Here is a 25312-nt window from a genome sequence, read left to right as displayed (position 1 = left end):
ATTCTTGATGATCTGTGACAAGCACTGAAGAATAAAAATTCCCTGGATTTAGAAAATCCTCGTATGTCCATCTATTTATAATCCTTAAGAAATGAACTCTTGTGCAAGGTAGTTGCTATGATAAACTAAAGACAAACTTTGTGGATCTCTGACTAGGCCTAAGGTTAGGAAATCTACTGAAGCTAAAAGACTGCCTGGAAATTGATGCAGAGTGAAAGGAGCAGAACCAGAAGAATATTGCACACAGAGGCTGATATGCTGTGGCACAATCTAATGTAGTGGACTTCTCTACTAGCAGCAAGGCAATGATCCAGGACAATTCTGAGGGACTTTTGAGAAAGAACACTATCCACATCCAGAGAGAACTGTGAGAGCAGAAACACAGAAGAAAAACATAGGATTGATCATGTGGTTTGATGGGGAGAGGATTGGAGATGTTGACTTTAAATGATCACTATTATTTTTTTTGTCTTTTTTTTTAATTTTAATATTATTTTATTTGGTCGTTTTCATACATTATTCACTGGAAACAAAGATCGTTTTCTTTTCCTCCTGATTCCACTGGTTATCACATGTGTTCTTGACTCGAACCCATTTCCCTGTTGTTGGAGTTTGCATTATAGTGTTCATTTAGAGTCTCTCCTCAGTCTTATCTCCTCCAACCCTGTAGTCAAGCAGTTGCTTTTCAGCGATGTTTTTATTCCCACAGTTTATCCTCTGCTTGTGGGTAGTATTTTTTTTAGATCCCTGCAGATTGTTCAGGGATTGCATTGATACTAATGGAGAAGTCCATCACCTTCGATTGTACCACAATGTATCAGTCTCTGTGTACAATGTTCTCCTGGTTCTGCTCCTCTCGCTCTGCATTACTTCCTGGAGGTTGTTCCAGTCTCCATGGAACTTTTCCACTTTATTATTCCTTTTAGCACAATAGTATTCCATCACCAACATATACCACAATTTGTTCAGCCATTCCCCAATTGAGGGGCATCCCCTCATTTTCCAATTTTTGGCCACCACAAAGAGCGCAGCTATGAATATTTTTCTACAAGTCTTTTTGTCCATTATCTCTTTGGGGTACAAACCCAGCAGTGCTATGGCTGGATCAAAGGGCAGACAGTCTTTTATCGCCCTTTGGGCATAGTTCCAAATTGCCCTCCAGAATGGTTGGATCAATTCACAACTCCACCAGCAATGAATTAATGTCCCCACTTTGCCACATCCCCTCCAGCATTCACTACTTTCCTTTGCTGTCATGTTAGCCAATCTGCTAGGTGTGAGATGATACCTCAGAGTTGTTTTGATTTGCATCTCTCTGATTATAAGAGATGTAGAGCACTTTTTCATGTGCTTATTAATAGTTTTGATTTCTTTGGCTGAGAATTGCCTGTTCATGTCCCTTGCCCATTTGTCAATTGGAGAATGGCTTGATTTTTTGTACAATTGATTTAGTTCTTTATAAATTTTAGTAATTAAACCCTTGTCAGAGGTTTTTATGAAGATTGTTTCCCAATTTGTTGCTACCCTTCTGATTTTGGTTACATTGGTTTTGTTTGTACAAAAACTTTTTAATTTGATGTAATCCAGATTATTTATTTTGCATTTTGTAATTCTTTCTAATTCTTGCTTGGTTTTGAAGTATTTCCCTTCCCAAAGGTCTGACATGTATACTATTCTGTGTTCGCCTAATTTTCTTATAGTTTCCTTCTTTATGTTCAAGTCATTCATCCATTTTGAATTTATCTTGGTGTAGGGTGTGAGGTGTTGATCTAAGCCTAATCTTTCCCACACTGTCCTCCAATTTTCCCAACAGTTTTTATGAAATAGTGGATTTTTGTCCCAAAAGCTGGGATCTTTGGGTTTGTCATATACTGTCTTGCTGAGGTTGCTTGCCCCCAGTCTAAATGATCACTATTATTGCAAATATAAATAACATGGAAGTACGTTTTGAACGGTGGTACATGTATAACCCAGTGGAATTGCTGGTCAGCTCTGGGAGGGGGGGAAGGAAGTGGTGGGGATCATGAATCATGTAACCATGGAAAAATATTATAAATAAATAAATAAATCTTTAAAAAATAAATAGAAAATTCCCTGGAGTATGTGCAGTAATGGTGACCTGTGGTGACCAGTGAGAAGCTATGTTCAGGAAAAGCTCCCTTTTCAGAGTAACTGAAAAATTTTCTACTTAATGTATCATGGTATGAAAGCCGTTCTTTTTTTGTCACTTCTCTCACAGCTATGCCAGTTCTGCATTTCTTCGATGGTTCGTCAAGGTATACAGATTCTTCAGATTGAAGATGAGACCATAATCACCAATGACACTCCATACCAAATATTTTGTAAGCCACAGTTAACTGTTCCAAGTCCCTGTTATGGAGAAGAGGAGGTAAGGGATCCCGAGAGTGGTTTTAAGACTAACTCCTGCCATTGAGAAAAACTGACATTCAAACACAGGGCTCAATGAGACTCTAAAAAACTAGAAGGAAAACCCTCTCCCGTTAAAAATGGGTGTTGATAAATCCATTGCTTTTTCTTTAATTACAAACACTGACAGAAGTCATGGCCAGTGCTTCTAAGGTAATTAGCTCCCATCAGAACCCTCCCAAAGCGATTCTGACACAATGCAGGATTAGCTCTGGCTGATGTACATCTGTTCAGGGGCTGCAGAACAGTCCTTTAATATGCTTGCTATAATCCATAATAGCTGTGGAAGCAGTTCTGAGAATTTGCTCAAGGTTCTCATGGAGAAGTACATCTGCCTCAAAGGCTGAAATGTTTGAGGTAGCAGTTTGGACGGAGCTCCAATACCTGAACAAAAGCCATGGATCTGGAAACACTGAAACTGTGTGCAGTTGAAAAGGTTAGCCATGAAAATGCATCAACGCGTTTATATTAGAGTCCTGGTGACAGAATAGTATGTGCAGGAAATAAACATACAGAAGGCAGAGTCCAAGAATGTTCAGAGAGATTTTGAGGCAACCACTTTTACAATTAATAAGAACGTTCCTATTTGGTGATGTCAGATACAAATTAAGCTGTATGCTATTCAAATTGCTGTAAAGCACACTTTCTTTTATGAAAATCCCTTCTTTTTCAGACTTTGGGGAAATGAAATGTCCAGTTCCCAGTTTGCAGAACTGGAGTATTAAAATGTGGTTGCATTCGGAAGATATTTCTTAAATACATGATGTGTGAAATGTAAGATGAAATGAAATGAAAGAAAAAGACAAATAAGACCCTCAGCAAATTTATAGTCCAACTTATCATTTCATTATCTTTGTCCCTTAAAATTGGCTTTAAAGCAACCATAAAGGGTAAAAATGTAAAACGTTCATTTTAATTATAAATATTGAAATAAAGTTCATGAAAATTTCATTACAATATGATTTAATCTTGCTTCTTTGAAATGTGACAAAAAGATGCTGGGATGTCCTGAAAGAAGTGTCTCAATTAATTGTGCTTCTAAGAACATGAGAAAGTAGTAGTGTCTCCTTTGTTGGGGTGAGAGGAATGAAGATAAGAAAGTCATGGGATCTCATCATTTCCCCATTTCTGCCCAGTTTATAATTCCCCAAAGTTTCCTTAGAGATTTAATGGTCAGATATTTCCCCACTGCAGAGAATCTTCACTTTTACCTCTGTTTCTTTCCTAGAGCTGGAAAGAGTTCTAACTCTCCTCTGGGATCCTGTGCAGAACAGTGGATATTTTTTGCCACATAGCACTCCCTCATAATAATATATATCTGTTTAACTCAAAATACTCTCACTTAGAATATATTATCCATTTAGGTTTCATAACAGTCCTGTGAGGTTGGTCAGTCAAGTTTATTACTAAACTCCTTTTACAGACCAGGAAATGACAACGCAGCCAGGAAATGACAGAACCAGAACTGGAATCCAAGTCTTCCAACTTTATCAACTAGGTTATGGACCCAGTAGATTTCCATCTAAAAATTAAGATAAAGGGCCCTCCTTTGTCCCAGGGCTCTTGCCCTCAAGGCAAAATCTTGAAGGGGGGGAGTTCAAGTTTGTCTTTCAGCAAGCATTTATTAAGTGCCCACTATGCCCCAGGCATTTTGCATTTTTCCTACTCATTTTTCCCTCCTTTCCCATTTTTAGCAAATTATCTTCCCATTCTCATTGACCTAGGGTGTCAAACTCAAATAGAAATAAATCCCTACCAGCCATACTTTGACTTAGAAAACCACTTATCATTATCTTTGCTGTTTATTTATTTAATTAAACTTTTCCCAATTATATTTTGACTTAGTTCCCTGCCAGGAGTTTTGTGGATGTACACAAGGGCAGGGGTTTTGAAACTGAGGTAGACATTCTCAAGCAATCTATGTGAAATTTATTCACACAGGCAAAATCTGATATATTATATGCTTGTCCTTTAAAAAAAGTACTTAGTCCATACGTGGGCCTGTATTTAACTTCAAGAATGATGGTTAAATGGTAGAATGCCAGTCACTGGGGCACCTGGATGGGGCTAATAATTCTAGGAAAAAACCTATCCCAGAGCACTTTACATATGTCAGGAAAATTTTCCCAAACAGTTAGAGCTATCCCAGAGCAGGATAGGCCACTTTGAGAGGTGTTAGGTTCCCCCTCTTGAAGGTCTTTAAGCAGGAACCCAAAGATAAGACCACTGAAATCCACTTCCAATTCTCAAACAATGGGATTCTATAATAGCAAACTAAGTATGAAACCATATACACCTTGCACATGAGGCTGACTCTAACTTCATCTCACATGTGCCCTTTCCGTTCCCCCCTCCTCAGTTTGGATCTTGTTGACATCATTAGTGGCCTTTAAAGCAAGGGGAGCCTCTTTGTCATCCTGTATCCATCATATTTTAACATCATCATCATCATAGCTAAAATGTATGATGATGATTAACTACTATTAATATAGTACCTTCATAACTATGATTTTAAAAATGAGGAAACCGAGACTGAGAAATCAAGTCACATTTCCAGCAAGTGCCAGAGGTAGGATTGGAGCTGGCCTTCCTTTGGCTCCAAGTCCATCACTTTTTCACACCCACCATGCTTTATAAACAAAATGCTTTTCTCAATAGTCCTGATGTAGGTAGTATGATTACTTTTATTCCCATTTTACAGATAAGAAAACCGAGAGCTTTAGGGAAGCCTAGCAAGGGTCAGAACTAAAACCCCAAACCCAAGTCTTTCTGACTCTGTCTAGTGTTCTTTCCATGCTTTTCTAAGTATAGTCACACACACACACACACACACACACACATATTAATTTTTAAATAAAACTGTATTCTAATAATAATCCTCCTTTGCACCATTTTCTCATTGCAGTTTTTGCATGTTCCAGACAGTGCAACTTTTAGCCTGAGCCCAGGCAGACCTCAGCCTGCTATGGAAACCAGTTCCCTTCCTTGCTGGGACTTGATGCCTGACATTGGTCCATCCACACTGGAAATGTCCCTTCTCCAGAAACAGATTTTGCTGAGTTTTTGCCCTGCTGTAGGCGTTGATGGTGCCCAGTGCTGGAGCCTGCCAGCTGTGGTTAGACCAGAATTCCCCAGACAGAGTGTGGCAGTACCCATTGGGAACTGCAGTAGAAATGGATTCTCTACCAGGTATTTTAAAGCTTGGGGAATGACCTCCTTCTTTTCTTTGCTTGTCAGTGTAGCAGTTCATCAAGAAATAAGCCAGAAAAATAGAGAAGCTAAGTTACACGTGTTCACCATGTGTTGTTTCAATTGGAAGGGGTAAAGGAGGTTGGGATTTTTTTTTGGTGGACTTTTTTTTTTGTGTGACTTTTTGTTTTAAGTCTGAGGCACTTTTGTAACTGGTCAAATGTTATGATCACATACCAAGTGAGCAAGTTTATTATTGACAGGCTGAAACAACAATGCCAGTCCTCCTACCATATAATGTCGGCTCACAGAGCAGAACTGCTTCGTTTCCATGAGACACTGAGCACTTATGGTCAGAGTGATAAGAAAGGAGAACTGAGAAACATTTCCTTGTATTCCTATTTTTCTTCAAACTGAAGGTCTCTTTAGAAGTCATTAAAAGAGACGCAATAACATGCTAACTACCATGTGCAGAAGATGCCTCTCTGGTTTTCACTGTGTGCAAGTTACTGCAATTACTGATGACCAGTTATGTAAATAGCCATAAGATCAAACAAAGGATGTGGGATGGTTAGTTCATGCTGGACTTCTATTTTGCGGTTGTTTTGCATACTCTGAATCCTTTCGGCAGCTGTCAGGGATAACTTATGTACAGTATATGTAACAACTACAAAAGAAAGCATATTGTGACCTTATGAGAGAAGCACCTTATTCTTATAATTCTGAATTTATAGGCTTGACTTTATTTGGGATTTTAGCCTTCTCAACTTTTTGATGTATACAGATGTTCTGTGGTAATTTTTTAAAAAGACAATAGTCCAGACTGTTTTACCCATGTTAGCCAAAATCATGTTCCCCAGCTCCTATTCTCCCTCCCACCAGATCCAGTGAAATTGTTCACATCCTCCCTTCCCCTGCACCCTTCCTCAAGCATTTCTAATCTTCAGCACTGTGGATAAGTGGCCACTCCCCAACTCAATTAGGGATCCTAATGGATACTTTGGTGAAGCATCTTTTAAAATGACATCAATTTGAACGTTCTAAAACATGATATTAAAAATTATGAAGTCATTGAAACAAAACTTGATTTTGAAATTAAAATAAGGTTTGCAACCTGTCAGTACAGTCCTACAGTGCAGCTTCCCAAATAAGATACATAGTGAGCTTTTTCTTAGATTATAAGAGCTCTTTCCTGGTCGTGGCCCCCAGCTTCCTTGGCCAAAAGAGGGGAAATTCTCTCAACTTGGCTTTTCCAGCCCATTTGAAATTAGGCCAGGGAAATAACATTGGGGTTGATCCAGGCACTGTACTCTGAAAGTGAATTAGCCTTCCTACTACAATCCAGATTGATTCAACACCATTTGGTAGTATCAGTAATGTGTTTTCCCCAAATGCTAAATTGGCAGTTTACCTTGGCATTCTATCACAGAATCACAAAGTTGAAAGAGACCTCAGAGAATATTCAGCCCAACCAACACCTGAACGAGAATCTCTGTAAAAGGTTCCTACCAAATGGGCATCCAGCACTCACTCAAAATCTTCAGGAAAGGAGAAAGTCATTATATTCTGAATTGTACCACTAACTGTTGGGAGTCAAACCTCCATTAAGCCTTAAATCTGATTGCCTCTTGGTAATTTCCATTCATTATGTCTAGCTCCAGCAAGCCCAGCCCTTCTTCTATTTTATCCCTCAAATGAGCTCACATGCTTGAAAGTAAGCATCATAGCCAACCCGAGTCTTTTCTCCTCCAGGCTAAGCATCCCCAGTTCTTCAGCCAGTCTTCAGTTGGCAGGATTTCATAGCCCTTCACCATCCTAGTCTTTAGGAAGAATAGAAAGAGTTCATAATTATACAATAACTAATGCCCTTGGATTAAAGAGAGAGGAATTTTCTAATGAACTTTCAACTGAATTTTACATAATACAGATTAAAGTGAAAATATTGCAGTTATCTGGTTCATTTGTACACAACCAATTTAAGTAATTTAGATCATGTGTGTTTTTTTGAGTTTGTAGAGGAACACTTAAAAGACATGCCTTAAGAATCTATACATTTAAACGTGTTAACTCTCCCCTACATACTAGTGGGTGGCCTAATCATTCAGCAGTTATCTAACTCCAAAGAGCCCTCTGGGTAACTTTACTCTTGTTGAATGGTATGAAAACTGCAGGGGAGATGAGGACAGGGTAGAATAAACATTTATCGAGCACCTGCTGTATGCCAGAACCTGTGCTAAGTTCTGAGGATACAACTATCTGTAAAAAGGTAGTCATTTCCCTGGAAGAATATTATGTTATATTTTAATGGGAATAATACACACACACACACACACACACACACACACACACACACACACACACACACACACACACACACACACACCTTAAAAAGAAATGAAGGCGTAGAGAAGTTCCAGGAGGAAAAGACCAATTAGAGAGCTCTGGAGAGTCAGGCTGAGAGGAAGCATCAGGACTTCCTCCCAAAGTTGGGTTGGAAGAGTTATCAGTCCAAAAAGGTATGAATAAGTTCTGAGAGAGGCAACTTGGCATTGTTTAGAAAGAATGTTGAAGAAGATAAGGGTATTAGATTTGCCATTTACCAATTGAATTTTAGGCAAGTCTCTGTAAAATGGATATTATAATAATTGCCTTTCCTACCTAACTGGGTTGTTGAGAGGATTAATGTAGAAACCATAAAGTCATATGTAAAGATCATAATATTAGAGAAAGAGGAAACCTTTCCAAAATCATCAGGCACAAACCCCTCATTTTATAAATGAGGAAAATGAGACCTACAGTGGTTCGATCATTTGCCCAATCCACAGATTATATAAGTAGCAGAGCCAGGTTTGGAGCCTAGATCTTCTGACTTCAAGTTCAGGACTCTTTCTTCATGCTACACATGTGCCTGAGAAGTAATAAATACTTTCTCAAATGTAAAGTACTCTACAAATGTGCCTGGTACAAGCCCTCATCATTTCTAAGCTCTCATTTTGTGCCAGATATTGTGCAAAGAAAGTCAAAACAAATCTTGCCCTCCCTCTCGTAGCTCACATTCTAATGGGGGAGACTAACATAGAATCCTGCGTATATATAATAGATACACATTGTAAGTGGAAGGTAATCTCAGAGAGAAGACACTAGCAGTGGGAGAAACCTGGAAAACCTTGTGTAGAAGGTAAGACGCAGAGCTTTGTGGCCAGATTTAACTACTTGATTTCTTAAGCCCTGAACTTAATATATCATCCCCTAATTGCACAAATTTGCAGGAGCTTCCCTCATGGAATATTCTCCCTCCACAATGTCAAGATCTTTCTTTTCCTTCCAGGCACAGTTCAGGCGCCACTTCTTTTACGAAGCCTTCCTTAGTGGCTATTCAGACACTCCAAGAATACCTTCTTTGAGCTTTCCTTGGTTCCCAAACTTGCATTATTTTTATCTATATTCCAGTCATATCTCTTCTCCCTGGAAGCCCCTAGGATGTTGAAACAGCTTCATTTTGTCTTCCTATCCTCAACATTTAGTGCAGGACCTGACACATAGTAGGAGCCCATAAAGGTTTATTAAATTAAATACAGGGGATGTATATTGTCATCATCATTGTTATGTCAGAGTCAGTGAGTTTTCTGAAGAAAAATCCTGATCCTTAACCCATGATGACTGTATGGAAACAACAAACATTTGTTCAAACAGCTAATGTATACATGTTTAGAGAAGACACAGTCCCCGTCTTCAGAGATAGCAACAAAATACACAATGTTTCTTTACAGGTACATTCTGGTCACAAACTGTAATGCTTTGTGATGGCTGGTCACAACAGCGGGAAAATACAGAAATAACTTAAGAACTAATAATATCATGTTTCTCCCTTCTTGGGGATCAGGGGGGGGAAAGCAGCTATCACTACTGTCACTTTTACTTTCCAGAAAAATTATTTTGTCAAATAAATAAGTCTATAGATGGACATTGTTTTTAGGTGGTGGGGTAACTATAGATTGGGATGTCAATATCTATAATTTCATCTGGTTAGGAAACTCTCCTAGAGAAAATTCCCTCTATAGATGTAAGAACAAACTTTGTTCTGCGGTCTTTTGTTCTTACAGTCTTTGAGAGAGATGTCTGGGGCAATGAGAGGTTAAATGATTCACGTCTAAGACAGGATGGGTCTGGTATTCCTGACTCTTGTTCACTACTTATATCTTATGGCAGAATACCACAAACCCCAAATATTCCAAATTATTTCTTCTTTTTTTCTTTTAGGGCCATAGCACTGACTCATCAGCAATATTTTGGAGTCACTTACTTAACCCTCACAGAAGATCCTACTCCTCGAATCATTCTCCACAACAAATGTCCAGTTACAATGCTGATGAGGGAAAATATAAAAGGTATTTCTTTATATTTGCTGTAGACATTAAGTTATATAGCAACTGCATCTTTTGAGCCTGTATAGAATATATAAATTTTTTTCCAGTGGGTGTGTGAAACTTTCTCTCTTTGCAAATGGTGTCAGGTACATGATACTGAAGTCTGATGTGGCTATGCCTTTCAGTTATAAGGCCACTTGATCAGTTTTAGAAGTATAATGAAAGTCTTTTTGAACATTTCAGATACTCCAAAGTTTCAAGTCTTTTGCAGAAAAATTCCAGCTGAATGCTCTATTCATCATGAATTGTATCATCAGATCTCTAGCTATCCCGACTGTAGGACTAAAGATTTACTTCCTAGCCTTCTGCTGAAAGTTGTGCCATTGGATGACATAACAACCGAATGGAGTGATTTCATTGACATTAACAATCAGGGAACCCAGGTTAGTATGTCAGATGTATTCCTGTTTGTTGTACCAAAGGATTGCCTGGCTTTATCTTCGCATATATGGTTTTTTAATATATTTGTCTAATTGGAATGAATCTCCTTGTCCTTATTTGAGAATTGTATATATGTATCTGTCTATAATTCATGAGACTCTTCATTCCTAAAGAAAAAATGTGCTCTCCAACTTTGCTATACTATTGCTTAGTGATAGGAATTTGGTAAAAGTCAACTGTGGACCCCATCCATCTATGGAAATTCATTGACAGACATACCAAAGGGATGACATTACAAAGTACCTACAACATGAAAGGCACCATAACAGCATGGACCTTAAAGGTAAAGCTAATTGGAAATGCCAGTGTGTCTTAGAACCATAGACTATTAGGACTGGAACCAGAGTCCCAGAATCTCCATTAGAAGACATGTACATTATAGACAGTCTTGTGTAAGGATCTACCAACATTTTTGATCTTACACCTCTATTAGTTAATAAAAAGAATTAGTGCCCATTCCATTTATATTTATTAAATTATAAATTACATATGTGTACTGCTAAACTAAAATATTCTATACACTCTAAAATGAATGAAAAAAACCTTAAAAGAATGAGATAAAAATGAAAGACTATATTTTAAAATATTTTTATTCTGTTTAATAACAGTATAAATGTTTTTCTTCTTAAAATTATTAATAATATTATTTTAGTGAGAAGTAACATGATTGAATATGCTTTATTTTTTTTTAAACCTTTTAACACTTTGCAATGGAACAATTGAAAGGTCTAGTTCTAAATTTAATTCAGTTCAGTACCTGATCTTCATGACTGTCATAGCTAAAAAGGTACTACATAATGATAATTAGATCCAAATAAAAATGTATATCTTTGGCTATACTTAATAAATCACAATATTTATTTTAAAATATCACATTCAAATGCTTTGATTGAAGTGCAGTTACCAAATTTCCAACTTTCTTGAGATAAGCCAATTACAAACTATTTCATTTCTGTTTATTTAAATAGATCCCACTGAAACCTTTAGAAGACCAGGATAGAGTATAGTAGTGCTCTCACCTTCCTTATCCTGGGCACACACCTCTGTTAAAGGCAACTTAGGACTGCATTCACTTTTCTAGCAGTCATGTCACATTATGGACTCCTATGAATTTGTAACTCCCAAAATACTTGTAGCTTTTTAAAGAAAACTCCCCACTTTGTGAATCTGATTCTTTGAACCCAAGTGTTAAGACTTTATATTCCTTCTGAATTTTATTTAATCAAATTCAGTGGAAAATTTGGAGGCCTCATTGAAGTGGCATGTGCTCCAATTTCTACGTCATATATCTAAATTCAATGAAGATAATTGCCCTGATTTGTCTTTAGAACTAAAGGCTATTTGGAGTGACAAAAGTTGAGGAGATCGTCTCTATCATTGTACTGACTTGAGATTTTATGGCACTTTAATTCTACTTTGCCTAGGCTGTCTTTGAATTTCACATCTCCCTAGATCAAGGGCCAAGGGAAAGCCCCTCGAAGACAGACTCCCTATTACACAAGGGCTGCTTCCTTTCATCAGAGAAGCAGCTCCTTTCTCTCTCTAGTGATTTATATGCCCTGGTGTATCACAGAAGAGTTGTCTGAGAGAATCTGAAACAATTCTTCTTTCACAATATGAAGAAAATGATGATCTGGTGGGCATATGGCACACAGCTCCTCAAAGATTAATGGGAACCTGAGACTTTGTTGGGGTCCAAAGACCACTGTCAGTAAGGGTGCAGGAATGAGCACCTTCTCTTAGCTTTGAAGCATCCCTGACTACAAAGGATTGGGGAAATCCAGAGGGAAAAGAAACAACCAAAATAAGGCTTGCCAGACCTGATCCTGATGCTCAACGAATTCCCTAGACATTTATAAAGAAGGTTTCAAAGAATCTCACAAACAGTATCACTGATTTTAGGGACCTTTGAGACTCGGAGTATTTTGCCTCTTTTCTAGAGTGAAGATAGGGAAGATTGTCAGTGCAGAAGGAAGAATGGAATGTACATCTTGGAATTCTTCCCTATGCCTCTTATATTCATATTCTTTCTACCTCTGGCAATAAAGTTTCTGAAAATGAAGACGACTATTAGAACCTAAGTGTTTTTGTTTGTTTTTTAATGGAAGTATTATTTCATTAATTTTTATATTTTTTTTTAAATAATGGAAGTATTATTGTTGTTATAGTGCAGATCCAACTCAGACAAGTTCTGGGGTCAAAAGAAGTCTTCCTATCAACTGCTCAGAAAGAGTATTAGCTTAGCTCCCCACATCTCTCCTTTTGACACAGTGTTGTGCCCAGTCAGAAGAAGCTGTAGATTCACACAGCAGCGGGACAGTCATCAATCCTGAGGAATGCTGACTCCATGCAGTGCTGCTCTAGGCCTTTGGCAGCCAGGAGGCCACATCAGCAGTTAGAGTCCTCTGGACCAATGAGCTCGTCTTCTTAAGGAAAAGACCTTTCCCCTCTCCTCTGTGGAACAGATGTTGCTGCTACTCCAGTTATACTACTTCTTAGTCGTGCTTTAGGTTTGAAAGGCCAAATGCTTGTCAGTTAGTAGCATGACAACAGTTCGAGTGATGCCATCTTTCAGGAATGCACATTTGAAGAAGAAAATAGAGTGTTACAGAAAATGCACTGGCCTAGAGGCCGGGGGCCCGGGGTCTAGTCATAGAGTTTCAAAACTCCGAGGTGCCTCTGAGGCCACTCTTCCCTGAAGAAGGATTCCTAACACAGTCTGTCCAGCCAGGAGCCATTCAGCCTCCTTTTGAAGGCTGCCAGTGAGAGAGCCTGCTCACTCTCAAGGCAACCCAGGCCACTTTAGGAGAGTTCTAAGAGTCGCAAAGTTTTCCCTTTTACATTAAAACAAAACTTTCCTCCCTCCTCCATGGCGGCTGACTTCCACCTATTGCTCCCTGTTCACCCTCTGGGGACTAATGTCTCTTGCACATAGCCTCTGTGTTACTCATAAACAGATTTCATGGCCTCCTAAGACTAAATCTTTCTAGAAGAAGCATCCGCGGGCATTTCAGCTGGTCCTAGCATGCCGTTGTCTCCAGGTGCCTCACCATCCTGGCTCTGCCACATGCTTCATGTAACTCAGTCCTTATACGCAACGTGGTTGGGGGGAGGCCTGGATTAGATGGTCTCTGAGATACCCGCCAACTCTTACATGCTTTGACTCTAAATTTGAAGTGTTTATGAAATCAAGAGAGCCTAGCATGCCTGCATCGTCTTCTTTCCTCGTTATTTCTGCCTTGTAGTCCTAGAGACCCTACATCGGTGGCCCTTCTTTCACACCCCCTTGTATGTTCTTGTGTGGAAGGAATAAGCGCGCTCCTCACTCCCTATTTACACTGCCAGACCGTCTCTCTGTTGTCATCACTAAGCAGCTTTTCTCCCTTTATAGTTCGTTTCAAGTTTAAATTTCATCCCATCCAGCTGAGTGTCGCACTTATCTTCTACCCCTCCTATCTCAAGGGCTGAGAGCCTTCCTCTACCTCCAAGCCCCTGCTTTTATACTAGGGGACTTAATAGACGTGGTGATATGTTCTCAAGCTCTGCAGCCTCCCAAGTCCTTGATCTTAACTCCTTTGACCTGCTCTTCTTTGGGCCAGACTTGATGTGTGATGGTTCAGTGGTTCTTCCTCAAAGTTAGAATGAAATGAGACCCTCCACAGAGTATCTAACATTTGACTTAAAAAAATAAAAGGTCATTTAATAATAGCATGGAAAGGATATACAATAAAGAGAGCAGCATTGATTCACTTGAGCACAGTTCCCCACATTTCTTGTCTCCATGGTGGCATCCCTGGTCAATCAACAAACATTTATTAATTACTGCCTATATGATAGATACTGTGATAGACCCTGGGAACACAAAGACAAGAATGATAGCCTCTGCCCTCAGAGGGCTTTTATTCTATCAACTTATTTATTAAAATGTAGTATGTATACATATAGAGAGAGATATTGCATATATTGGGTATCTTATCATCTGAAACAATGGAGACTTTTAAATGACCCAATTTAAATAGCTATGAAGTCATTCTAAACAAGAATTATTCAGAAGTAGGATTTATTTAAAACCATCAGCTGGTATCCTCTACAATGGGGATAAGTTAGAGACCTTCCTAAATAAGATCAGGAGTAAAACAAAGATGCCCATTATCACCTCTATTATTTAATACTATACTAGAAATACTAGTGGTAGCATTAGCATAGGCATCACTAAGACACTTCCCAGCTGTGTGACCCTGGACAAGTCACTTAACTACCGTTACCTAGCCCTTACCACTCTTCTGCTTTGGAACCAATACACAGTATTGATTCTAAGCAGAAGGGAAGGGTGTTTTAAGAAACATAAGCACTGACTCCCATTTTTCATTTCCTCATCAACACACTTCTGGGCTATTTATTTGTGGTAGCCTCCTAATTAGTTTCCCTGACTCTAGTCTCTTCCCTTTCCAATCCATCCTCTACACTACTGCCAAATGGATATTCCTCAACAATACATCTGACCACCCAAACCCCATCTCTGAAGACTTCTCACTGTCTTAGGATAAACTACAAATTCTTGTTTAGTTTTTAAAGCTCTCCACAATCTGTATCCAACCTAACTTCATATCACTCCTATTCACACCCTCCCCATCCTAGTCAAGTGGCCTTCCTTGCTGTTCCCCTTCTACAATGTTCCATCTCCTGCCTCCATCCTCTTGCTACAGTTTGAATTATATTCAATTGAATTATCTTCAATATAGGATGAGTTGGATGGCTCCTGACAGATCGTGAGGCAGAGTGGTCTTCTTGTTTGTTTTGGCTTTTGCATTTTGTCTCCAGCACCTCGCAACATACCTGGCATATAATTATAGGTACTTAAAATGCTCGTTGATTGATTGTTGATTTGCTTGAACAATTACAGTAACTAGCAACTTGCCACCTCATAAGGCAGTTCCTTCCATTATTCCATTTCTCGTGATTAGACCCTTCCTTGCAACATGCCAAGATTATTTTCCCTGTTACTTCCAACTACCAGTTCTCATTCTGCCACATGAAGCTAGTTGGAATAAATTTAATGCCTTTTCCAAAAAAAAGCTCTTCAAATATTCAAAGACTGCTATCATATCTTCTCTTTTCCAGGCTAAACAACACCCATCCTTAACCATTGCTCACTTGATATGGTTCCCAGACCCCTCACACCCCTGCCCTTACCTCTCAAAGTGCCCCAGGTAAAAATGTCCCTTTTAAAAGGTGGAGCCCAGATCTGAACACAGCACTCCAAATGTTGTCTGACTCAGACAATTACCTTTCTCTGCGAGTGCCATACTTCTGTTAATGCCATCCAAGACCACATTAAGTAGTTAGTAGTTTTGTCAGACCATTGGCTCATGGTAAGCTTGTGACTAAAACTTCCGGGTCTTTTTCACATAAACAATATTCAAGCCAGATCTTCCCTACCCTTTATTTATCTCAATTTTTTTAAATCTAAAGGCAGGATTTTACATTTATATCTAAACCAATAGAACTGTCCACCAATCAAAATTTCTAAAAATGACCTTTCTTGTTAAGTAATGACTTTCCTGTCAGTGGAAGTATCTGAATAGGAACTAGTTGATCATGTGGTGAGGGTGGGGGAGAGATTATCTATACTATTTATGTAGAAGGGATTCCTGCTTAAAATAGGTTTTGCCAAATGAACCCTAAAGTCTTTTCCTGTTCCAAGATCATGACCCTGAAAAGATTTTTTTGGTAAAAAGCAAAGGGTGGAAAAAATCACTATCTACTATCTTCTATTCATCCCTGGGGGATAGGAGAGTTGGGGTGCACCTGAGGGAAGATCGGCACCTTGATTGTACTTTGAGTTCAGTTAAATTCAACAAACATCTATTAAGTACTCAATATATTTAAGGCACTGTGCTAGATATTGAGAATACAAAACTGAGAAATGACAATAGCTTGAACAATAATTTAAGGAGCTGATTCTGTTCTACTGGGAGAATATGAACTGTTCACAAACTAGTGTATTATAGAAACACAGGCAAGATCCAGACATGTACTGTAGGAAAATCTGAGGAGGTAGACAATGCTTTTTAGCTTTAGGAATCGGGGAATGAAAGCATCACCAAAAAGGAGGCCTCTGAATTTGGATTACTGGCCTAGATTACCCCTAAAGTTCCTTCTAATTCTCTTATTCTATAATTCATCAAGTCATCCTGTCAGTGTTCTAGCTTGCTTCCTGCCTTTAGTATATTTTAAGAACCCCTTCTTTTTATCATTTGATATTATAAGTTTTCAAAGAATTTATTTCTCAGTCTCCTGAATTTCTGTTGTATGCCTGCTATATACTTTGTGGACTTCCCAATCCTCAGCCATTCCCTTTGTGTAGAAGAGGTTCAGCTCCCATTCCAGTGTGGCTCTGACTCCAGGTAGAAGAGTAAGAGTAACCCAAACCAGGGTAGCAGTAAAAGCAAGAGTTCACCATTCATAGGACAAGAATTCCAATTGTTCCAAGTACAGTTATATATCCAGAACTCCAACTATTACAGAAAACCAATAATCTCCAGCTATATAAGAGCAACCTTGTCAAGTTAAACAACTCAATTTTAAGTTTATTATCATTATTGATTACTTGTTTTATGCAAGGTAGTGATAAAAGTATTTCACTTATATAGAACTTTAAAGTTTGTAAAAGCCCATACATTATTTCATTTGAACCTGACAACAGCCCTATGAGGTAGGTACTGTTGTTATTTCCATTTTACAGATGAAAAACAGATTCTAAGGCTGTGCCCAAGGCCGCACAACTAGAAAATGTTTGAGACCAGGTCTTCTTGACTTCAAATCCAGTGCTCTTTCCATTAGGCTATATTATCCAGTTGGAATTATGACAGGGCCCATGGTTACTGGAGACTTGAACAAGACTGAGATTATCTAATTTAGAACCTTTAAGGAAACTCAGATGTCATCTTATCATAGCCACTGCTTTCAGGGAGCTCACAACTAGTGTGATATAGAGAGTGCCACATATCACAAATAGTCAGCTGTACAATGATAATTATAATTATTAACATTTGAAGAGTGGTTTAAGATTTACAAAGTATTTTACATATGTTACCTCATGTGATCTTCACAATAAACCTATGAATTAAATGGTGTTATCATCCCCCTTTTACAGATAAGGAAACTGAGGCAAGTAGATGGTAAGTGACTTGCTCAGGATCACACTGGTAGTAAGTATCTGAGGCAAAATTCAGATTGGAATCTTTCTGACATGGTGTCAGCAGAAGGCAAGTTCATCTCTGATTGTGCCTAAACCTCTACTCATATCAAATTGAAGGTAATCCTAAAGAACTCTAAGCCCAGTTAAATTTTCCAATTAGATTCAACAATTTTTTTTAAATCCTTACCTTTTGTCTTAGTATCAGTTCTAAAACAGAATAGCAGCAAGGACTACGTACTTGAAGTTAAACGGCTTGCCCAGGGTCACACAGTTAAGAAGCATTTAAGGTCAAATTTGAACCCAGCTCCTCCCAATTCCAGGACAGGTATTCTATCCCCTGTGCTATCTAGCTGGCCCTTAATTCAACAAATATTGAGTACCTTCATATGAGCATTTTTCTAGACCTCTGTAAACATCTCTGCTCCCCTGGGAAGACTCTAGAAGTCTGGGAGCAATTAATATGACACCTTCAAAATCTTAATATATGTAGTTTGGGGCTCTTTGAAAGAAAAGAATTTCATATAAGCTAGTCGAGTCTCACTCAGGAGTGATCTGGGGGTGGGGGAATTGGCCCAAGCCTCGCAAAAGTATATATCTTTTTGCCTTAGAAAGGTAGCCTTTGTCACTTGGAAATCCCTAAAATCTTTTTCCTCTCTAGTATGAGGATGATATTAGAAATTAAGTCTTATTATATTTAGAGATAAGAAGTAGAGAAGCTGGCTTGAGAAAGAATTGGAGTTTGAAACAGATCTGAGTTCAAGTGTCAGTTTCAAATGCTGACAGTGTGTGTGGGAAGTATAACAGTTTTTCTGTGGCAGTTACTCTCTCTGCGGGTGGCATTTACTCTCAGGGAATTGGCATTTGTGCTCTCTCAGAGTTCTGGAAGCAGGTGACATCTTCTTTTCTCTCCTCACTGTCTGAGGGAAAAGGAAAAAAGGGGAAAACCTGAAGAAGCTGTAATTTCCTTTTCCAACTTGTGACTGTCTATTGCTGTTTCATAAATTGTTTTATCTCTGAGAAGACCAAAGAAAAACCTGGTCTTTGGTTTGGACTCTGAGTCTGCTAAGGTTCAGAATCCTAACTTGGTTTTTGCTGAGGTTCAGTCAGCTAGCCTTTGTTATTTTTGTAACTTGGAGACAGTTAAGAATTATAAACTTCATATAAGGATAATAGTGTTAGTTTATTTTAGAATAGGGAAGATTTGGGTTAGTCACATCAGGAAGGACCAATTGTAGCCTGTGGAAATAGGAGAAGCAGGTCATTGCAGAACCAGGGAGTTTATTTGGATGGAGTTAGAATCCCTTAGAGTTAGAAATCCTGTTATAGAATATCCTTATATTCTCAATAAATAATTTATTTTTGTATAGCAAGAGTCTCCTTAGCATCCTAGTGTCTTACCCTGAAGAGTTCACTTAGGAGCTTCACTTCACTTACGTAAACTGAAGATACTTTGTAAGCACAACAAGCAGAGTATCTAATCATTTTATATCAATAATCAATTCATTGAGTGTATTCTTTTTACATTAGGAAAACTGCTTGGGAAGTCTAGAAGTAATTATCCAATGCTTTTCCTTCAATGCATTATTTTAGAAACTTTAGGAAAAGCTTACTCATCTAGGAAAGTATTGCCTCCTAAACTTAGCATACCTTCAGAAAGCATCTATGACACTTGGTGCTGATGAGAATATTCAGAGAGGATTATGTATCACTACTTAAGTCATCTTCAATTTGTACCAAAATGTGATATTTATACTTTTTTTAAAAAATTGTAGAGGCAGCTAGTGGACAGAGCACCATGCCTGAAGAGAAGATGTCCTGGGTATTCAGATCTGGCCACAGATACTAACTAGCTGTGTGACCACTTAACCCCAGTTACCTAACTCTTATTGTTCTTCTGCCTTAGAATTGATACTTATTATCAATTCTAAGACAGAAGGTAAGGTTATTGTTTTTTTTTTAATTATCAGGTATAAATTTATATAAATATAATTATATATATATATATATATAAATCCATAATCTCTTAAAAAGTTATTAAAACTAATCCCATTGATAGAGCAGAGTGGTTAAATGGAAAGAGTAATAGATTTGGAATCAAGTTCAAAGCAACAGGTGTTTATTCATCATCTATGCTGTGACAAAATTTGCTAAGGACTGGAATCAGAACCGGGTTCAAATCTAAGCTTTTGCCACTTATGACTTTGGATAAAGAATTGAATCTCTCAGCCTGGGTTTTCCTCATCTCTTAAATCAGGTTAGTTTAGATCCATGTTGGTGAACCTATGGCACATGTGCTGAAGCATGCCAGAATGGGGCTGCTCCCCTCCTCCTCCCCTTGTGCCTGAGGACATTTCTCACATGACCCACCCCTCTTCCCAGCAGCCTAATTTGAGCATTTCCTACTCTGTCTAGAGTAAGGCGGGGGTCCATGGAATGTGAAGGTTGCCATTTGGGCACTCGGTCTCTAAAAGGTTCAACATCATTGGTCTAGATGATCTACAAGGTCTCTTTCTAGCTCTAAATCTATAGTTAATAAGCCAGCTGCTTCAAACTTCCAAAGACCTATCATTTAATCAGTAAACTCCCTTCTCTGACATATGTGGCAACCTCTCCAGGCCTAAGAAAGATATTTTATGAGTTTGCATGACCCAAATCATTTAGCATGTGACCTGGTGATAATGAGTTTGTCTACTTTAACCTAGTGTTATCCTCAGATTGCCCATGCAGAATCCATTGCTGATCTGGAATTGGAGCTTTCCTTTATAGGCCTGGGCCTGCCAGACATTTTGGTCCACCAACATATCTTTGAGGATCTAAGACCCTCTCTGTGCTGCCTTGAGGCATGAGAGGAGGACTCAAGCGGTCTAGTAGCCATTGGGCTACACAGAGAAAAGGGTGGAGTTCCTGCCTGATCTGATCATAATCTTAAAAAAAAAGGATTTAATGACCTAAGAGACTAAAAAAAATAAAAATAAAAAGAATGTTTGCCAAATGCTCTTTACATACCCTTTAAGAAGCTTATATTAGTTTCCAGTAAGGGTACATAATAGTCCCATCAGTTGGTAAGTGGATAAGATACTTCCAAATGAACAAAACACAAATAGCCAAACTTAGATTGTGACCATTCAGGCCATCAACATTAATTATTTCTATTTTATCTGATTTGTCTAACAGTCCTCATAGCCATCCAAAAACAGTTGGTTTTTCATAATCAAGTGTCTTTTTTGCTTTTCTCAGTGATCGATAACTTCTTTATGGAAAAAAATGCTCTGAGTAGGTGGTGCCAGTGATTTCCATTTAGAAAGATGGTGGAACCTGGCTTCCCTCCTGATGGGTGGGGGTGGTGATTAGACAGCTAAGAGGTAGGAGTCGTTCTATTTCTGACTACCACAAGCCTTCTGGGGGTCCTGGCTGTAGGTATGTAACTTCTGTTCCTGATTTTTTTCTGTCCATCAACTAAAGATGGTAATACATGTTAGTGAAATGGGAGGTTCCCCACCAGGGGAAACATGACCATGATTCAGCCCAATTCTCCTGGGCAAAGAAATGAAAAAGATCCGGCTCTGCTTCTTAAGGCACATTAAGTGGCAAAAAGGAGCATGTACTGGCTCTCAAAACCCCACAGCAGCCACGAAAGAGCCCAGAAGTAGGACTTTGATGCCCAAGCTACGTTCTCTTTGCTCAGCAGAGGAAGGCAAAGCCATGTGTTGGGGAAATATGTACGATTTGGGCTTAGCCTTCCAAACAGCAGACTGGCATTTAGTCACTGGCCGGATACAGAACGAACACTTGGACAAGAATCAAACATTCACAATGGTTGACAGAATGCTTGTTTATACTTTCATACAGGGCAACACAACTGAGACAAAGAATGTTAGTATTTACAACAGTATTTACACCAGCTTTATAAGAAATGTAGTATCTAAAAATATGGCAGGGACAGGAAATATGATAGGGAAGAACTTTAATTTAGGAGTTGTGACAATAAGGGAATGAAAATCTACATTTACAAATCTCTAGATTGCTCAACATTTCTGGGGTGGGAGGAGAAAGAGGAGGGAAGGAAGGGGAGAGAGGGGAGAATTTAGAATTCTAAACTTTTTTAAAAATGTTTTTAAAATTGTTTTTACATATAAATGGGAAAAAATTAAATACTACTTTAAAATGGGGGGAAAAAATTGGTTTACACAAGCCACACAAAACTGAATCATCCCACCTTGGTTTTTTCCCTTCATCCGTTAATGGAATCAAATGGAACCTTACTAGTACTTCATAAAAAAAATGGAAATGAATTGCTTAGAGCTACTGAAAAGGAAAATCAGGGTGTCTATTGCTCCCACACCAGTTATAGGGAAAGAAACAGCAATCCTTTTGGATGCTGCCTCCAAAAAATCACTTATGTAGTCCGAGGTACCTATTTATTAGTTTATCAAAAGAACTTTTGGGGATGGGGGGAGATTGACACTTACCTTATTTTTGTTTGAGTTGCTTATTCCACAAGATTTTAAGGTTAGTTTTCTTTTTAACAAAATTTTTTAATCTTTTGTTTTCACATTGCCTTCATTTCTAAACAAATCTCACCCCCTGATCCTACCCAAATAATGAATCACCTCCTAGAACAGTTTTGTTTTTTTTTTTTAAGGAAAAAATAACAGGTCAGCAAAACTAATAAATATATCAATAGAATTTGAGAGTATATTCTATTTTCCACAGCTATGTTCTCATTTTCCCTGGTTTTACAGAGTAGGGAAAGAGTATTTTTCCCTTTTCTTTTTGCTTGTTACAACCATTGTATATTTTATTTTCCTTACTTCACATTGTAGCAATTCATGTCTTTCAGTGGTTCTCTGTTATTCTTTATAATAATAATTTCTCACTACACAGTAATATTCCATTACATTTATGGATCACAGTTTCCTTTGACTTTCCTCAAGCAATGGGCACCTACTTTTTGCCCAGACCTTGGCCATTATAAAAATTTTGTTGTATAGAAAGTCTTTGTTTTTTCTTTGACCTCTTGATTATACCCTGAGCAATGGGCTCTCTGAATCAAAGGGCATGATATATTGGTCATCCTCTTAGCTTTATTTCATACTACATTCCAGAATGATTTCCCAACTTCGCCAATAGTACATTAGAATGCTATCTTCACAAAGCCCACTGATTTATTCTCATCTTTTCTTATCATTACCAATTTGCTAGGGATGAGGTAAAACCTCAGCATTGTGTTGATTTGTATTTTTCTTATTAATAGTGATTTGCAGGAGTCTTTCATTCAATTGTTAATATTTTGCAATGTTTCCTTTTAGAAATATCTGCTTTTTTTCTTCAACCATTGATCCGTTTCGGGAATGACTCTAGGTCATATATATTTATGTTAATTCCCTAGAGAACCTCAAAAGCAAGCCTTTATCAGTGATATTTGATACAAAGTTGTTGTTTTTTTCCCCAAATTGATGGCTTCTCTTGAAAATTACATTTCTAGTCAACATTTAAGCCAGGATCCTGAGCTTTCCCCTTACTCTCACTCCAAACCCAAGAACCAGCCTGCGACTTGTATTCTCAGAGTATTCTATGGGGACTTTTCTACCTCAAAAATCCATTGTATTCTCCTGAGAACACAGATTATGTAAAGTCTTATGTAACTTTACTGTCTTCCTACATGTGTCACTTTTGCCTGAAATGGGAGAAAAATCACTAGTAGTTTTGTGACAGATTACCTCAAATTAACTAAACAATTTGAATATTCCCACCAAAGGTGTAAATCACAACCTATACAAGAAGGCCTGCCCATCCTGTGAGTTTCTTGTTCATGTCTGCCCATAATTTCACTACGAGAGTCCAACCAACCTACTAGAGGCCTCCCTTCCTATTCCTGACATCATGGGGGGGAAGGAGAAGGGAGAAAATATTTATTAAGCACCTTCTGTGATAATACATTCACATTTTGTTTTAAGATGGCAGAATAAACTCTTTTTTCAGAGACATTTGTTTCTCTTACCAAAATCCATGTAACAAATTTCATTGAAGTTGACTAATTAAAAAGTATTTAATGAGGGGGTAGCTGGGTAGCTCAGTGGATTGAGAGCCAGGCCTAGAGATGGGAGGTCCTAGGTTCAAATGTGACCTCAGACACTTCCCAGCTGTGTGACCCTGGGCAAGTCACTTGACCCCCATTGCCTAGCCTTACCACTCTTCTGCCTTGGAGCCAATACACAGTATTGACTCCAAGATGGAAGGTAAGGGTTTAAAAAAAAAAAAGTATTTAATGAGTATCTTTTGAGCACAGAGAATGGTGCTGGCTGTATTTTTTTAGGGCATAAAATATATCCATTTGAACTTAATTGGCTGCCATTTTGTTTCAAGATAGAAATTTATATGAATATATGTCAACTATTTAGTACCAAAGTTTTAAAAAATTAGTCAACTTCTAAGAGTCCAGTGATGTAGAATAGCAACATAAAATACAGAGTGGTCAATTCAAAGAGACGGCATTTCAAAATCATGTATAATCTATGTCATTTAATGGTCTAGTAGTGGCATTCTTTCTTGGTTCTTTGACTCTTCTGGTGTGATTCCCCATACTGCTTCCTTTATTTGGTATTAGGACAGTAACTCAGATCAATGCGATTAGCCTTATTTATGATAAAAAAAAAAAGAAAAACTTGAACAAAAGTCATATTGCAAATCTTCAAAAATAATTCTTTAAACCCTTCTTGCAGCAGTCCTTTTCCTTGGCCTTAGGTAACCTGATTGGGAACATAGTATCTCGGGAATTATTTTTCAGATTATCCGGTACTAATTTCAAACATCCATTTTACAGCATTAGTATTTAATGTTGAAAGGACATCTGTTCTGTTGGAATCTGACTTCATACAACTTTTTTTTTAAAGCACTTGGGCCTTTCTCTCATGGACTCTCACTAAAAGATCACTAAATGTTTGACTCAAGGAAAATAAAGCTTAGCACTCATATGACCTTCCTATACCGTGTCATTGTTATTGGGGAGGCTAATGAAGTCTTTTCATTTCATGAAGGTTTTCATTTCAGTTTTTGGCGCCTTTCAGAATAGAAGGGCGGCCCCGAGCTGGTTTGTCAGCACTCAAAGAACCCTGAAACATTATGTAGTTAAGTTTCAAGCTCTAAGTTTGTTTTTCTTCCAGAAAGATTCATATGCTCACAAAAAGTTGTAGTGCCAAGCTCCACCCCAATCAAAATGTATTTGCCAGTCCCAGAGAAGCAAGGGATGAAGAAGCTCATGCCCCCTCATCCATCATTTTTCCACTGTGAACCTTACAGCTGAATAATAAAAATCTGGATTTGATATTTTTTCATTTGCAAGTCAGCTGAATAGCATGTCTGCATGGATATAAGGAAATATAAGCAGGAAGTGCCCATGGTATTAAATCAGGATGTGAGATGTTGAAAATTATCCGTTTCAGTAGCATTTCTTATCTTTTACATTAAAATTTGAATATTCCTTTTTAGGTTTTGTTCTTGACTGGTTTTGGCTGTGTGTATGTGGACATCACTCATGAGTGTGGCACAATAATCATAACAATGGCCCCAGAAGGAAAAGCGGGACCAATCTTAACCAATGCCAACAGGTATGTATAGTTTTTTAGTC

At 38.2% G+C, this 25312-nt stretch overlaps 1 protein-coding gene across 8 annotated transcripts in view; it reads left to right on the top strand.

Moving 5' to 3' along the window:
* The window catches only part of VPS13B (vacuolar protein sorting 13 homolog B), a 1055144-nt gene that overhangs the window by 1001539 nt on the left and 28293 nt on the right, over window positions 1-25312 (top strand). For all 8 annotated transcript variants that reach the window (XM_056820764.1, XM_056820763.1, XM_056820760.1 and 5 more), the window contains 5 exons: window positions 2240-2389; window positions 5333-5616; window positions 9877-10004; window positions 10227-10426; window positions 25174-25292. In XM_056820764.1, the coding sequence (XP_056676742.1) occupies window positions 2240-2389; window positions 5333-5616; window positions 9877-10004; window positions 10227-10426; window positions 25174-25292 (881 nt within the window). The remainder of the gene's footprint in view (window positions 1-2239; window positions 2390-5332; window positions 5617-9876; window positions 10005-10226; window positions 10427-25173; window positions 25293-25312) is intronic.

Source organism: Monodelphis domestica, chromosome 3 (genome assembly GCF_027887165.1).
Source record: "Monodelphis domestica isolate mMonDom1 chromosome 3, mMonDom1.pri, whole genome shotgun sequence".
Taxonomy (NCBI): domain Eukaryota; kingdom Metazoa; phylum Chordata; class Mammalia; order Didelphimorphia; family Didelphidae; genus Monodelphis; species Monodelphis domestica.
The sequence above is the reverse complement of the archived record's forward strand: the minus strand, read 5'-3'. Positions and strand labels throughout refer to the sequence as shown.